The 15828-nt window shown below is 37.9% G+C and overlaps 1 protein-coding gene across 1 annotated transcript in view; it reads left to right on the forward strand.

Annotated features, from left to right (window-relative positions):
* Window positions 1-15828, forward strand: part of ENOX1 (ecto-NOX disulfide-thiol exchanger 1) — a 603512-nt gene that overhangs the window by 542848 nt on the left and 44836 nt on the right. The window contains exon 16 of the mRNA XM_054586376.1: window positions 9382-9484. Within this exon, the coding sequence (XP_054442351.1) occupies window positions 9382-9484 (103 nt within the window). The remainder of the gene's footprint in view (window positions 1-9381; window positions 9485-15828) is intronic.

Consider the following 15828-nt stretch of genomic DNA (forward strand, 5'->3'; position numbering starts at 1 on the left):
TAGGGAGGGACAGTGCTGGGCTGCAGAGTGACTCCCTGCCCAGACCTTCTCGGGACTCGGGCCCCACATTTCCAGCTGCCTTCCCAAGACCTCACATCCAATATTTCTAAAATATAGAAATAAATGAGAGCACTTCTCATTCTTCATGATCTTTAACTCTGGTATTATTCTGCTAGTCATCAGACTTGACTTGTTTAAATTTTTTTAACTCCCCTTTTCTCTGCTTCACAACGCAGAATTGGTTCATTCTTCCTTTAGAATGGTGTCTGCAACCCCCTTTTTTCTCTTCCCTTCCACTTAGTGGTTCTGCCTTATTACCACAAGCAAGAGCCCGCTGCCTGAGCCTGTTCGCCTGCTTGGCCCGCCCCGCGCGTGACCCACACTTGGTCTTTGGAGTGCTGCTCTCCCCTTGGCTTTCCTCCAGACCAGGAGAACACATGTGCCGCCTCTTCCTCATTCCCAGAACGCTGCCTTTGAAACTCTTCCCTGCTGCACAGACCATGGTTACAAGTCACGCTCATACAAAGGAAGTCTGTCACCACCAAACAGCAGCAGCCAGCCAGCCTCCGTCCCTAGCAACATTGCTCCTCAGCCAGGCCACTCCTGGCTTTCTGCCTTGCTCCCCTTTGTAGTAAAAACTGTGCAAGGGTCACTGCATACTGGTCCTGCTGGGAGCCCCTGGTGGCTCCTGACTGGCCAGGACTGTAGGCAGCCCTCAGAAAAGGACTCAGTTCCAGTGCTCAATAGTCAATTCCAATTGACAAAGATGATAATAGGTGCCCAGGGTGCAGTCAAGAAAGGCAGCCTAGCACAGTAGCTAAAACTCTGGAGGGGGCATTGCTTCAAGTCCTGGGTCTGCTTCTTACTTGTGGTGTGACCTTCGACAAGGCATTAGCCTCACTACGTCTCAATTTCCTCATCTTTAAAATGGGAAAGCAACAGAATTGACCTCATAGGGCTGTGATAAGGATTAAATGAGTTCATATTGGTACTCATTTAGTAAGTATATAGTAAGCGTGATATAAGTGTTTGTTAAATAAATATAACCAAGGGTGACCTAAAAGGAAGGCCATCAGGAGAAATGCTGTACCTATGTATCTCTAGCACCTAAACCACACCTGTCTCTTGAAAGACTCCTTTTTTATGATCTATAACTTGTTCTTACCAATTTTAATCTTAGCAGTTGGATATCTTAGAAAATACAGTTCTTGGAATTATCTAAGAACATAATGCATGCACTCCATGCCCAGCAAGTGAACCCCAATGAGGTGGAACATCTTAGCATGTAAAATGTGGCTGTATTGTGATGATTTGCTGAATCTCGGCTGAGGGCAGGAGCCCCACATGTGAGCTCTCAAACTGTCTCTCTGAGGCTGAAGCCTGTTGGGCCTCTTTCCTCCCTTCATGCAGACCCTGAATATGAAAGTCTTCTGGGGAAAGGGCATGGGTGGTGGGAGCCCACAGCCCTCTGGACGGGCGGCACCCAGCTTCAGCAACTGATATTAGCAGGGCCTGGGGACCTCTGACCCATGGAACATTCCTGAGATCCTGTTTGCTCTGGGGGGTTGACAATTCTTACTTTCCCTTGAACCATAAGAAATTCTGAAGCTTATTCAGTCACTCATTCTCATCAATCCCTTTCTCATCCATTTGGTTTTTTTAATTGTTTTTTTTCCCCCTGACCCCTCCTCCCATTCTAATTTTTATTGGCTTTGAAATCCAGGAGAGGTACACACTGTCTGTATCAAGTTGGCTGCCTTATTCTGAAGGGAAGCTCCAACTCAGGGAAAAGGGCACAGAGTAGGCATGAAATTTTGGAACAAAAAGACACTGTAGATCATCTGTTTCTACAAACAGAAATAAGGAAACGGTATACAACAAATCCGTGGCAATTAAAACCAGTCTGCTGTGTCCAAATCCATCATTTGTTCACTATTTCAGGCCACTTTTGTGGGTCACCCCTCCATTTATCAGCCACTGGGCACTGCTGCATGCTCGTCACTGGCTGGTCACTGAGGAATTGCTTGAAGGTTATTGGAGACTGGCATATCATTTGATGGATTGCTTGTGGTAGTTTGACAAAAAAAAAAAAACAACATTGAGTAAAGGATATTGAAATAGCTGACTGGCATCTTGGCTGTGCTATACAGGGACCCTGCTTTCATGGAGTGTATTATTTGAGTAGGGTCTAGAAGCAAACAGCAAAACAAGGCCATGGAACAAGGAAAGCATAGAACGAATGAGAACCTTGTGGTGTGGTGTTGGCAGAGTGGGAGGTGACACGGTCAGTCTTTACTGTGCAGATCTTGACAACTGTCCCACTCACCTTGCATGCACTATTAGCTGCAAGGCTGCCAGCCCTTGGAGGAACACAGGGGAAGTGATATTGTGGTGGTCTCCCTATTTAGTGTGTCTTTGTGGGGAAGCATCACTCAGAATGTTATTCAATGAAGTAGCTACTCTCTGTGCTTACATATAGCTCTTCAAAATGCCATCTATATGTCATTAGCTTCTTATTTCTTTTTACATTTTAATGATAGCAGTGTAACAATATTGCCACAGAACATGTAGAAAATAGGAAAAATGTGCACTCTTTGAACACTACCATAGTTAGTTTATATATTTTTGCATACGTATTTATATATGATTGCATTCAGAACTCTATACATGATTATCACATGGATTCAGAGCCCCAAGTATGTATTATGCACATGTTCTGTATCCAGTCAGTTATGTGAATAATAATGGTAATAATGATGCCACATTATATTCATAGATGTTTATAATTTTCAGAAGCAACATCTCACATATGACATTTGATCCTCAGAGAAACCCTGGGCAACAGGCATAGGTTATTATCTCTGTCTTACATAAGAGGAAGTGAAGAGATGCCCTGCTTGAAGTTATCCAGTACATAAATAATGGTGACAGAATTAAAACACAGTTTCACTTGGCCATGCCGCTTCACCTTGTCAGATGAAGGAGTTGCTGGTTTTGTTGAAGAAACAAAAACTGGTGAAAGTCAGTTCTGTCTAAATGTCTTAAGTGATCAACTGCTACATAAATGACATAGGAAATGTGTTAAAATACGGAAAAGTGGCAAGTTGCTTGGAACAAATGTCCCTGAAAGATATGGGACTTGTATTGTTTGTAAAAATGTAATTAGGGTGGTGAAGAAAAGGGAGGAGAAGGCTTGCCCAAGGTCAACCAGTTCTTAACAGAGGATCCAAGGCTGAAGTATGCTCCCCTACCACCTCATGTCCATCTCTCATTTACAGTTTGAACTGGGCAGTGGTAAGTTCAAGCAGACAAACCCGATGATCAGGTGATGTTAAGAAACAGAGTTAAAAAGTTAAGTGCAATGATAGTTGAACCTGGAAAAGTGAAAGAACTCTGATAAAATGGAAGAGAGAAGGAAGAAGTGGTGACTGAACTTGGGCAAGAGCCAAAATTAGAGTATAAGGATAAAAGAATTACCTTCTTCTCCATGTGTGCTGGGCCAGCAAAAGGAATGAAGAAGCAAGTAAAGACTAAACAAAAAATTAGGAGGAAAAAGATCAGGACCTCTTGTGTAACAGAAGCAAGTGAGGCAGATAGTTAAAAATTCACTGATGTCAAATGTCACGTGGTAAGAGGGTTGAAGAACTACCGAAAAGTCAGTGAAACTCTTTCAAAGGATAGTTTTATGGCACGGCTGGTGAGAAAGCTGAGATTTCATGTACTGAGGCAGGAGACACAGACCCACATATTCAGGGAGCTTTGCAGTAAAAGAAAACAGCACCAAAGTTAAGGAGGCCACAGGAATAATGAAATGAAGGGAATAATGAAAGGATTTTATAAACTGGGGAAGCCATTGTTCTTCTTAGGGACTTGGGTGGGTAGAGGGAAACAAAAACAAAGCAACAACAAAGTACAATTCTAACTCAGTAAACTATTGAAAAAGAACTTTCCTAAATGGATAAATTACTTTGATCATTTCTCAAAGTAGTTGATAAGGACTCTTAGAAAGAAAATTCTGCCTTCAAGTAGTAAACTATTTAGGAAGTCTTAAAAAAAAAGGCCATGATATCTAGTTTATGGTTATTGAAAACTTCTAAGTGTCACAGAAATTATGGTTAAAGGTAAAAGAGATTATTAGATAATTTTGTACATTTTCCTGCCAAGTGCAGAATTGTCACCTATTGTGCATTTTCTAGTCTGGGGTGATTTTTACTCTGTCAAGTGAATGGTATTCTTCCCATTTCCTTTAGAACACTATTTCATAATCTTATTGACCTCATGGTGAGGAAACTCTTGATCCTGATCCCAAAGTCCTTTCCCTCTGTATACCTTTGCCTGTTGTTAACAATTTGTTTAGTAACCTCCCTTACCTCTCAACCCCATCCACTGTTATCCATGTCCAATGTGCAACTCTAGGCATCTGGAACACCTTCTCCAGAACATCTAGTAGACATGTCATTCTTCAGAGCATATTACATTTATTGGTAAAGGATTTTAATGTGATAAGTGAACAAGGATCTTCATAACTTTGTGTTTCTAATAATGAAATATTCCATTCTTAGTTTCCTTCCACTGTTTAGAGAGTTGGAGTGGGACAAAGTATAAGGACAATGACATTTTCCTTATTGATTTTAGAAAGAGTAAGAGAGAGAGAGGAGCAACAATTCATTGTTCCACTTATTAATGTATTCATTAGTTGATTCTTTTTAGTTGATTTTTAGAGAGAGAAAAAAATACCAATTTGTTGTTCGATTTATTTATGCATTCATTGGTTGTTTCTTGTATGTGCCCTGACTGGGTATCACAACCTTGGCATATCAGGACAATGCTCTAACCAACTAAGCTACCTGGCCAGGGAAAGACAATGAAGTTTTTAAGAAAGGGGCAAAGCCTTGCCAACTCATGATCCAATGTCCCAGTAAAATGTGTTGCCCAATTACTAAATAGATAAGTTGGAACATCCTACATAGAGAATATGAAACTCTTAAGATAGGACATAAGAATTGACCCATTTGTTTGCAGAGTTAAAGATGGAGCATAAATTGGTTATGTCCTCTTGAAAATGTGCTATTTTAGTGTTTAATATTATCGTCAATTTGTCCCGGCTGTGAGGGATTGTTTTCAGAATAAGTGTGGTCAACAGTCCATTTGAGGTTTTATCATGTGCTACCAGACAGCTTTCCTGGCTTGACCAGACTTATCCTCAGGGATCTTACAGCTTAATCACCCTCCCCTCCTAGAGAGGGGCCAAGATAGAAGCCTACACATGTGGGGGTTACATTGCAGGAAAGGAACACTGAGCTTAGAAAACTCACCTTTTATATCAAGCAGTAATCAAGCCTCTTCTTTGTCTCAGGAGAATACATCAAGGTACTAACACAAACCTAATAAACACCCATAAAACAGTTGTCAGGGACTTGCTAAGTTATAAAGCCAGTACATCCTAATTTCTCCCAAATGTCTTAACAAGATGTCATAGACACCCTAAGTTTAACAATTTTAACCTTTCTAAAATTAAACAGATTATTTTTTTCCATATTTGCTTCTTTCTCTACTTTCCTATTTACCAAGGTACCTACTAATTCTCAACATTTTCCTCATTCATCAGGTCACCAGGTACTTTGTAGTTCCACCTCTTAAGTACCTCATATGTTTTGTACACCACTGACTTGGTATGGACCCTCATCATGAAAAGGTAGAAGACAAACAGGCTCTTGCAGGAGACTCCAATGTGGCGTCCCTGCCTCTGGTTTTACTTGCCTCCAAACCAATTATCTAAAATTCAGAATTATTCATTTAACTCTTCTGCACACTGTTCATTAGTTAAAACTTCCAAATAAAATCCACACTTCCTGTTATGATCTGCATACTTCTCTTGCTCCATCTACTGACATTTCCTATAAGCTTTCTTATAGACCTTTTTTGAGAATTGCTTGCTAGCCTCTGAGTAGGTAGGTATATGATATATGTTTTCGGCATAAATACTTACTGAGTGGCTGAAAGTAAAAACAGGCTTTGCTTAAATGCAGCAAGGATTTGGTTAGGAGGTTATTTAGTTCCATATTTTCTCCATGTACAGTATTTTCTTCACCTTACTAGTCATGATGATGGAGCTCTTTTGACAAACACTGGAAGATACTTTAGATTCACAGGCACTAGGTACAAACATGGAAAGAGAGAACACAGAGTAGATGCTAATATCTACTTTGTGCTTTGTAGACTACCCCAAATTCACAACTTACCCAAAATTATAATTTTCTTGTTCAGCCTGTTTATAAATACAGACAAGTCAAATTAACTTGATTTTCCTAAGGAACCCATGATTAATGAGTCACCAAAACACCCCTCCCCTTTATTTGAGAATGGGAAAATACAAAAGCACAGCCCACCACATGGCTATCTAAAAATCACTATCCTGTCTTCTAGCCCTTAAAACATACCAAATTGACTTTAGATTTCATCTCAGGCAAAATGTATGACATAAGCATTCACCATCTCATTAACTCTGTGACTTTGTCAGCTAGTCTGAGTTTTACATTATTACCAAGGCAGACTTGGGCTCCAGGACATGTAGCCAGTAACTTTTTTGGGTAATCACAAGTTGGTTCACTTCACTAAATGATGTTATAGACCCATGTCTCTAGTTAGTATGCTTGGACCCACCTTTGACTATAATGGAAATGATAGTTCCCCTTTTGGAGATTCTTGAGGCCAATTTATAATCTGCAGGCACTCTTTGGAGCCTGCCTGATCAGCTTCATTACGTACAATACCACATCCCAGCATAGTCCCTCTCCCTCGTGGAGGAGTCAGAAAAACACCTTCATCTCCACCCTGAACATAACTCACAGCAGTACCCAAAGGCTGAAGCATCTGCCAAGCCTCAGTCTCTGTCAGGCCTCCTGTACTGTTGTGGAACCTTGCAAAGAGGTGTGTCTACCCCACAGCCACTGATGATGCCCACATGAGATCACACCACTGGTAGTCCGGAGAGCACACGCTACAATGGTCAATCTTAACTTTTACCTCTTTCTTATCTTTCCATCCTCTTTTGCCTAACCCTAAAACATCATCAAAGCAGCAATCATTGGTAGGCCACATCAGCTCCTTGTAGACATCATTATTCTGTAGCATTTCTTGGGACCTGCTCTGAGTCCCCCTTTCTTTTTGACTCCAGCTTTGGATGTGGGGACAGGTACCTAAGAGCACTCCAGTGGCCTCAGTCTGTTCCTCCCTTGCCACTTCCTACTGGCTCTTGATGTGCTGCCAATTCTTTGGTCCATTTCCCACCCTAAACCTGGATCCTCAATTGTGTGAGGGCCGCAGGACACCACTTAATTTTGCCAATTAATGTGGGCATGTTGTCTGCTAAACTCTTTTCAGTAATTTCATTTGCCCCAATTATCACCCAGGCAGTGATCGGATACTTTCTTGGAGATACTATTTCCACTCAGCCCTAGGGTTCATTATTGTTATTTTTTGTAAGTGATATAATCATTACTCAAGTTAATATTTTTTCATCCCCTTTCCTCCTAAACCTCTGCTGGGAGATCTTTACAGAGCCCAGAGCCATGTCCCTATGGAACCTATTTTTCCTTAGGGTATACCATTAAGAGAACTTAGCAAGCTCCTTGAACCCACTAGCCCAGGGAGATGAAGTATCTACACATCCTTCTTTGCTCTGGTGGACACAGTCTAATCAGAAAACACCATGTGAACTTCACCACAGAAGGAATTCCTATTTGCTTCCATCTAACCCTCTCTATAAAATATTCTACTCCCATCTACATAACCTTTGGATTTTTTGGTTTTGAAGTTCTTGAGTGTGTTTCAGCTGAGGCTGGTTTGCAAGACCCTTTTTGGAAGTATGAGTATAATGACATGTCCAGTCGGCTCCAGACTTTTCTTAGGCCATTCCTCAAACCTTTTCTGACCTCAGTCCTGATGGACACGCACCTATCATCAGCCTCAGGCCTCGGTTGGTACCCTCTAGTCAACCAAAACCTTTCTTCTGATCTATCATCGTAACACTGTGGATCCCCCAGTTTTTCACCTTACCTATCTTCACTTGTCATTCAGACTTGACCATTCATTCTTCAGGTTAAGTGTAACCTTTAGAGGACCCTCCAAAATGTAAACTAAATGTTGCTTTACCAACTGCAATTTTTCAGGAGAAACTTCTTTTCTGACAATTTCTAATTATCCCTGATTTACAAAGTAGAAGATCATGGGTTAAAGTCAGCTCATAGATCTATTTTTATTGGTATGCACAAAGGGCTTTTTTTCTTCTCTTTTTTATTTGAATGCCTTCTGATGGGACTTTTGTTCTCTACATGCTCAATATTACTCTCATCTGTCCCCTGTATTCCTTTACATGGCCAATTTTGTTAATTTTTAGTAACTAGCTAGATATCCTATAACTGGTCCCAGCCCTGGTACCACCTGCCAACCATTTGCCCATCCTTTCTAAGTTCTCCTTTACCCCTACCTATCTACCCTCTGTCCTCTGGCAGGTTCCCCACCATCTATTGGAAACATTATCCTTAATTCTTCGTTCAACATGTTAATTCTTCATTGAGACCTATCAGGAAGAAATTTCCCCCCAACAAGATTCAACTACCCTAATGATTTCGCTACCCCATATATGCAGGCTTCTGATCATTAAATTTGACTTTCTGTTACATCACTGTTGCTTCCGTTTTGAGTTCTTATATCAAGTCTGGAAGCATATGAGTTAAATCTTTATCTCTGGTTATAAATTTTAAAAAAAACTATAGAAAGTACTAAAAATGGCCCATCCACAATGTTTCATGTGTTACTGGTTTGTTGTATAACTCTTCATGTTCAATTTCCAAAGAAAATAATTTCCTAACCTTTGCTTTATCTACTGTTTGCAGTTGTGCATAAGGATATATACCTACTCCACTTAAACACTCCTAACAACTCTATCTTACCTTCCCAATAGGCCCTGTTTCCCCCAACACACAATTTACTAGCATAGTATTATAAATCAGCCTGTGTATGCTTTTCAGAAAAATTTTTCATATTTAAAATAAAACATGTTAAAGTAACTATAATCAAATGCAGAGTTTGCTAACGGTTTATCAGAATATGGACAAAAACCTAAGATAATTTGCACCAGATTTGCCACTTTTGCAGAGAATTATTTGGTTTGCTGGGAGCTGTACCCAGGAGACTAAGTTTTAGAATTATATATATTCTACTTTTGGGCAAACAGATCAATTACTTATAAAAGTTGATCTTCAGTTATAAATGTAAGTGATGACCTCTTTTTTTGAGTTTAAGAGACCTGGTAGCTTTTATTGAAATGCACAGAATCTACATAAATACCTATCTGTTGTTTATTTTTTAACTTTATAGGAAATCAATGTGTTGACAGTTGCATTAGTCAACCAAGACCGAGAGAACAATATTGAAAAAAGAAGTCAAGGCTTAAAATCAGAAAAAGAAGCTCTACTTATTGGTAAGGAAATTCTGTTCTCCTCATCTGTTCTGTTAAGTTATTCTTAGGTGATTCATTTAAATATTTAATTAATTCACCTGCAACTTGTTAACAATTTAAACAGCTTTGGCTTCTGGTCAAAGGTAAGATGAACCTTGTCAAGATTATATTATGTACATTTCAAATTAGGAGTGTACAAATCAATGAGGGTTTTGTTCTTCTGTAACCATGTTTATTAGTTTGTCCAATATAAAACTGAGTACAAGAATATAGATTAATTTGAATCTCATATGTTACAAATCTGAATGTCAAAATTTGAACACATCACTTGCAACTAGAGGCCAAGGTGGGTCCAATCCAAAAGTCCCAAACCAAGCCAAATCTCCAGGCTCAAGAGACGCCACAACCTGAGGCCAGACCTGTAATGCTTTTGGGAGGAAGGAATAAACTTTCTTCTACCCTCAAGCTTCTGGCTGGTCAAATAATCAAGTAGACATGAGACAAATTAGCAAGAGAAAGTAATCAAATTTAACACATGCATATATATGGGAATCCTACGTACATAAGAGAATCAGAGAGAGGAGTTGGGGTGGTAGATTGTTCTGTATGTCATTAAACCAATCTCAGACTTGAGAAAAGTTCAGTTCAGATAAAAGTTGTGTCATATTTCAGACAGAAGTGATGCACGTGGGCTCCCAAAGTTAAGCCTAGGGTGTAAGCAATAAGAGGCATTTCTGTGGAAACAAAAGAAAAACAAAGGTTAATGTTTGGAGCAGACTATCTCAGTTTCTAAGTTCTGAAAGCAGGCAATCAAGTTGTCTAAATGTTTGTCTCGAATCATCTTCATATGGAGTAAAGGCAGGCTGTGACAGTCTGATAGAGTGTCCTGGTCTGCAGTTTGAATGTCCCTGGTGATTGTTCCGCAGCAGAAACAAAGATTGTCCATAGATGAGCTATTGTAGTGATTTCTCTGAGGTCTACATCAAGTTGTCCCACTTTAGCTTGTATGGCCTTGGGAAACAAGCAGTTTTAGTTCACAATGACGCCGAGTCAATGGATGGGAAAACGAAAATGTTACTTTGGATGGCTACAGCCGAATATTTACAAAAACTAGAAAAATTTTGGACCCAATTCAGTTTATAGTCAAAAATTTTTTTAAACTGAAAACACAATGAACAGCACTAGAACCTAATATCCATAAAGGTATATTATAGTTTCTATTGAAACAATTTTCTCCCTAAAATGACCCTTACTTTTATCAAAGATAGCCAAACTAAGACTAAGTTATTTGCAAAATATGTCATTTCAATAAACTTGGCCTGATTATTTACATAAGTCCTGCAAGAATAATAATCAACCACATAGGATCTTTTAATTCTGCTTTGGTGGAATTTTTCATAAGGAGTATTCAGGCTGAGGTTTTAAAGTTCTATTGAGGCTAAGAAGCCAAGCTGCATAGTTGCCGTAAGATTTTGTCTGCAGTACCTATAGATTTGGGTTAATTTCTCTCTACAGAAATTCTCCAATATATCCTTAGGATCCTTCTTTCTTTCCATCTCCCAATAAGCAACCTTCATATCTTACCTAAAAAAACTACTGTGAACCAAGGCAATCAAGATAACAGGCTGTTTTTTCCAAGGAATTTCCTTAATTCCTTAAAGCTTTCTGGTCATACCTGAGCTCATACATTTCTCTCTCAAACATGACATTCTAGTCAAAGCCTTGTAATATATTTAGTTTTCAGTTATGTCCTATTATAAAAGGAACAGATTCTTATTGAAGTTATAAACATAAACATATCTATGAAAATAAAATTACACAATTATTGAGAGTTTCCAAAGTCTGGAGGGATTAATTAGAAAAATTAATACATGTTTCAATACTACTTCAAAGGTGTAAAGAAGAAAAATTTCTTGTATCTGGAAAACAAGATTTAAAAATCATCAATACTTCAAATAAAAAGTCACAAAATTATAACCCTTCTCATCAGTTCATTCAGTCCTGTGGAACTGAACTTGGTTTTTAGGAATCCAGTTTTCCCATTAGCTCTCTAAATCTCACCTGATAATTGAGGTTAATACAGTCAGTGATAATTCCAAGAAGTTTCCAGGGTTGTCCATGAAGGCTCACATGTTTTGCTCAGTGAACTGAGTACCTTGATCACTAGAAATTTTGGAAAGTATATGCCAAGTGAGAAAACATCTTTTCTAATAATTTCTTCACCACTGTGAGGCCATCAGCCTTGTTGCAGAGGAAAACTTTAACTCAAATAGGAAAACATACACACAACAAGAACATATTGTTAACACACACAAAGTGGCAATTGAATGAAATCTAGCTCAAATGTACTATAGTGAATGAAGGAATGCGAAAACTGAAAAAAATGCCAGGGAGCCAGGAAGAACCAAGCAGTCCTTGGTTTCCCATAGCCCCAATTATTCATTTAATTTATAGTCATTTTTCACCCATCTTAATTCCTCTGATTCAGGAGCAGACAGTTACCATGTTACAAGGACATCAGGATGGCAAAGTCTGGCAATAAGGGGTCATTTTCGCAAAAAAAAGAATAGACTTCATCCACATGTGCCACAATCTGATATTGAGGTTCAGTTGTTTAGTGTGTCCCTCAATTTTGATGACAGACATTTTAAGTAAGGATATCTCAGATTTCCAGCAATTTTATGTATATTATGGAACATTTATAACATGTTCTTAAATAAATACAACATAAAGAAGACTCAGTGTTATTTTTGTATTTGATAATGCCTCCTGTGTAATTTCAATACACAAAAATAAGCCCAATTAGTTTAATATTTCTCTTCTATAAGAAGAGAAAACCAATCTTTTGAGGTGTTCCACAGGCCTTTTGGGAACATCTCCAAGTTATTCATTCCCAAGTCAAGACTCTTATTTGAAATTTAAATTTTTGGAATTTTGTCAAAATATATCAAGAGATTTGGACAGTTGACTAAACAGGATCATAGTCATTATGAAGCAATATGTAATTATCCATTTAACCAAAGTGGCAATGAAAGATTTCAAAGAAGATATTAAGTTTATATAATTGTTAGAAAAACTTAATTTTTACTGTTGAGGAGATTGTTTTTATGAGTAATCAAGGACCTGATTAAGACAATATAAAACAAATTATTTTGATAAAACTCACAATCTTTACTCTCTAGGCAGAAAATTTTTTTATACTATCAGTAGCAGACCAATAGTCCTTTTAGCAGAGATAGAAAACCAAATTCTAATTTTGCTTCACCTTTCTTTTGATATTTAAATCCATTTACTGGATTAAATTTCAGTCTTATTCAGCTTGACCATAAATAAAATTTCCTTTCTTAAGATTCCTTTTTCATAAGCTTTCCATAACTTTTTTCGAAAACTTTGTGTGTCCCTCTTAGTACACACACCCAGTCAGAAATAATAGGGACAAAATTACTTCACTTCCCTTAATAAAAACATATCTATATGACCAGCAACACTGAAAGGAAAAGAAATCAACAGAGACAAGAGGGAAGGAGGGGGCAGGGAAAGGGAAGGGAAGGGGAAAGTCAAGGAACATATAGCAAGGACTCATGGACAAAACCAAAGGGGAAGAGCTGAGGGAGGGAAGGTGGGAGGGGGCAAGGGAAAGAGGTGGTAGGGAGGCAGAGACAAATGTATTTAAAAAGTAAATAAATTTTAAAAAGTTAAAAAAATAAAAATAAAAATAAAAAAATAAAAACATATCTATATAACTCACATGTTTTTCTAAAAGCCAAAACATATTATATTTCTCTTGTATACAGTTCTTTTCCTTATTATTTTTAATTTCTATAGCTTTAATTACATATATTTGAATTCATAACCTTAAGAAAACTTAATTTCTAGTGAGAAACCAAAAAGTAAATAATTGTGAACTATTATACCAATATTCTTTAGATTGATACATTTATAAACACAATGACTTCTAAAAATATATTTTTTAAATATATTTCCTTATAGCACATTTTTCAATGTGGCACAAGACATATTTACTAATGGACCCAAAAATCTTTAACAGCTCATTAATAAGTAGATAAACCTATGTTCAGAAGTTAATGTTTCATTATTTTATCTTATTTAGAAATGGTATAGAAATTCAATTAATACCCATCATCTAATTCAGCTAGTAAAAGTTGAAAGATTCAAGTTACCAAAGAGGTTTAGGAAACAACTTTTAACCATATAGTTATTGCTAGAGTTCGGCTAAAAATGTTTTATCCTACTTGCATTTATTTAATTTACTTGTTCCTAACAATTAAGGTTAGAACACTAATGAAAATTTCATCATACCAAGTTTCTTGATGACAAATTTTGCAACATAGATAACATGTACTAAATTTAATAAACCCAGGGAGAACAAATATATGATTTAAAGCTAATGAGTCTAAAGATATGCGTATTTATCCAAACCATACTCAGAAGCCAACTTTCTTTTTTAATTATATTTTATTGATTATGCTATTACCATTATCCCAATTTTTCCCCCTTTTCCCCCTTCCACCAAGTCCCTCTTGTTCTCTCAGGCAATCCAAAGACCTTTTTTCATGTTCATGGGTCATTTCTATAAGTTCTCAGGCTACTCCATTTCCTATACAATACTTTATATCCTCATGGCTATTCTGTAACTACCTATTTGTACTTCTTAATCCCCTCACCTCTTCACACATTCCCCCACAATCCCCTCCCATCTGGCAATCATCAAAATGCTCCCCATAATCATCATGCTGTCTCTGTTCTTCTTGTTTGCTTAGTTTGTTTTTTTAATTCAAATCTTGGTAGATACGTATTTATTGCTATTTTACTGTTCATAGTTTTGATCTTCTTTTTCTTAAATAAGTCCCTTTAACATTTCATATAATGTTGGTTTGGTGATGATGAACTCCTTTAGATTTTTCTTGTCTGGGAAGCTTTTTATCTGCCCTTCAATTCTAAATGACAGCTTTGCTGGGTAGAGCAATCTTGGCTGTAGGTCCCTGCTTTTCATGACTTTGAACACTTCTTGCCAATCCCTTCTATCCTGCAAACTTTCTTTTTAGGAATCAGCTGACAGTCTTCTGGGAACTCCCCTGTAGGTAACTAACTGTTTTTCTCTTGCTGCATTTAAGATTCTCTCTTTATCTTTAACCTTTGGCATTTTAATTGTGATGTGTCCTAGAATGGATCTCTTTGCATCTATCTTGTTTGGGACTCTCTATGCTTCCTGGACTTGCATGTTTATTTCCTTCACAAAATTAGATAAGTTTTCTTTCATTATTTTTTCAAGTAGATTTCCAATTTCTTGTTTATTCTCTTCTCCTTCAGGCATACCTACAATGTGAATGTTGGAACACCTGAAGTTTTCCCAGAGGTTGTTTACACTGTCCTCATTTTAGAGGGGTTCATTTTTCTTCTTCTTGTTCTGATTGGTTGTTTTTTGCTTCTTTATGTTCCATATCATTGATCTGATTCTTGGCTTCATCTACTTACTGTTGTTTCCCTATAAGTTGTTCTTTATTTCAATTTTTGTAATCTTTGTTTCTGACTGGGTCCCTTTTATGCTTTTGAGGTTCTCACTAAGTTCCTTGAGCATCCTTATAACCAGTTTTGAACTTGCATCTGATAGATTGCTTACCTCCATTTTGTTTAGTCTTTTTTCTGGAGTTGTGATCTCTTCTTTCATTTGGGCCATTTCATTTGTTTGTCTCTTCACTTTAGCAGTCTCCCTGTGTTTGTTTCTATGTATTAGGTAGAGCTGCTACATATCCCATGCATGGTGGAGTTCCCTAATGTAGCAGGTGTCCTGTAGGGTCCAGTAGCACAGCCACCCCCATCACCCAAGCTGGGTACCTTCCTGTAGGGTGAGTACACCCTCCTCTTGTAGTTGAGCCTTGATTACTATTGGCACATCAATGAGAGGGATTTACCCAGGCCAATCAGCTGCAAGGACTGTCTTTGACCACTGACCACCAACTTCCATCCTCCATGGAGGACCAGCTGTGCAGGTGCAGGGTCTGTACCTGTCCACTCGGTGTGCAGGCTCTGGGGTTTCCCAGGTGGTACAGGCCAAGGTCAGCATCCATCTGCAAAAAATCAACTTTAATATCAAATGTTTATCTAGCTCATGTGTTCCTGAAAAGAAGTTGGGTTAGTTTCTGTTATATTTTTGAGAATTCTCATATAAGGGCTTGTTTAAGCCAATTTAATAGAGCTCTTTTCAAAATAATTCAATAACACTATCCAGAGGTAGAAAATACCACAACACACATTAACATACAGACAGACACACAGATCTTTTAGCCATGAGACAGGCACCATAAAGCAAAAGTCACTAGTTAAACAAACAAACAAACAAACAA

The sequence above is a fragment of the Pteronotus mesoamericanus genome, unplaced genomic scaffold, assembly GCF_021234165.1.
Source record: "Pteronotus mesoamericanus isolate MK-2021 breed Mesoamerican mustached bat unplaced genomic scaffold, CSHL_Meso_final contig_94, whole genome shotgun sequence".
Lineage (NCBI taxonomy): Eukaryota > Metazoa > Chordata > Mammalia > Chiroptera > Mormoopidae > Pteronotus > Pteronotus mesoamericanus.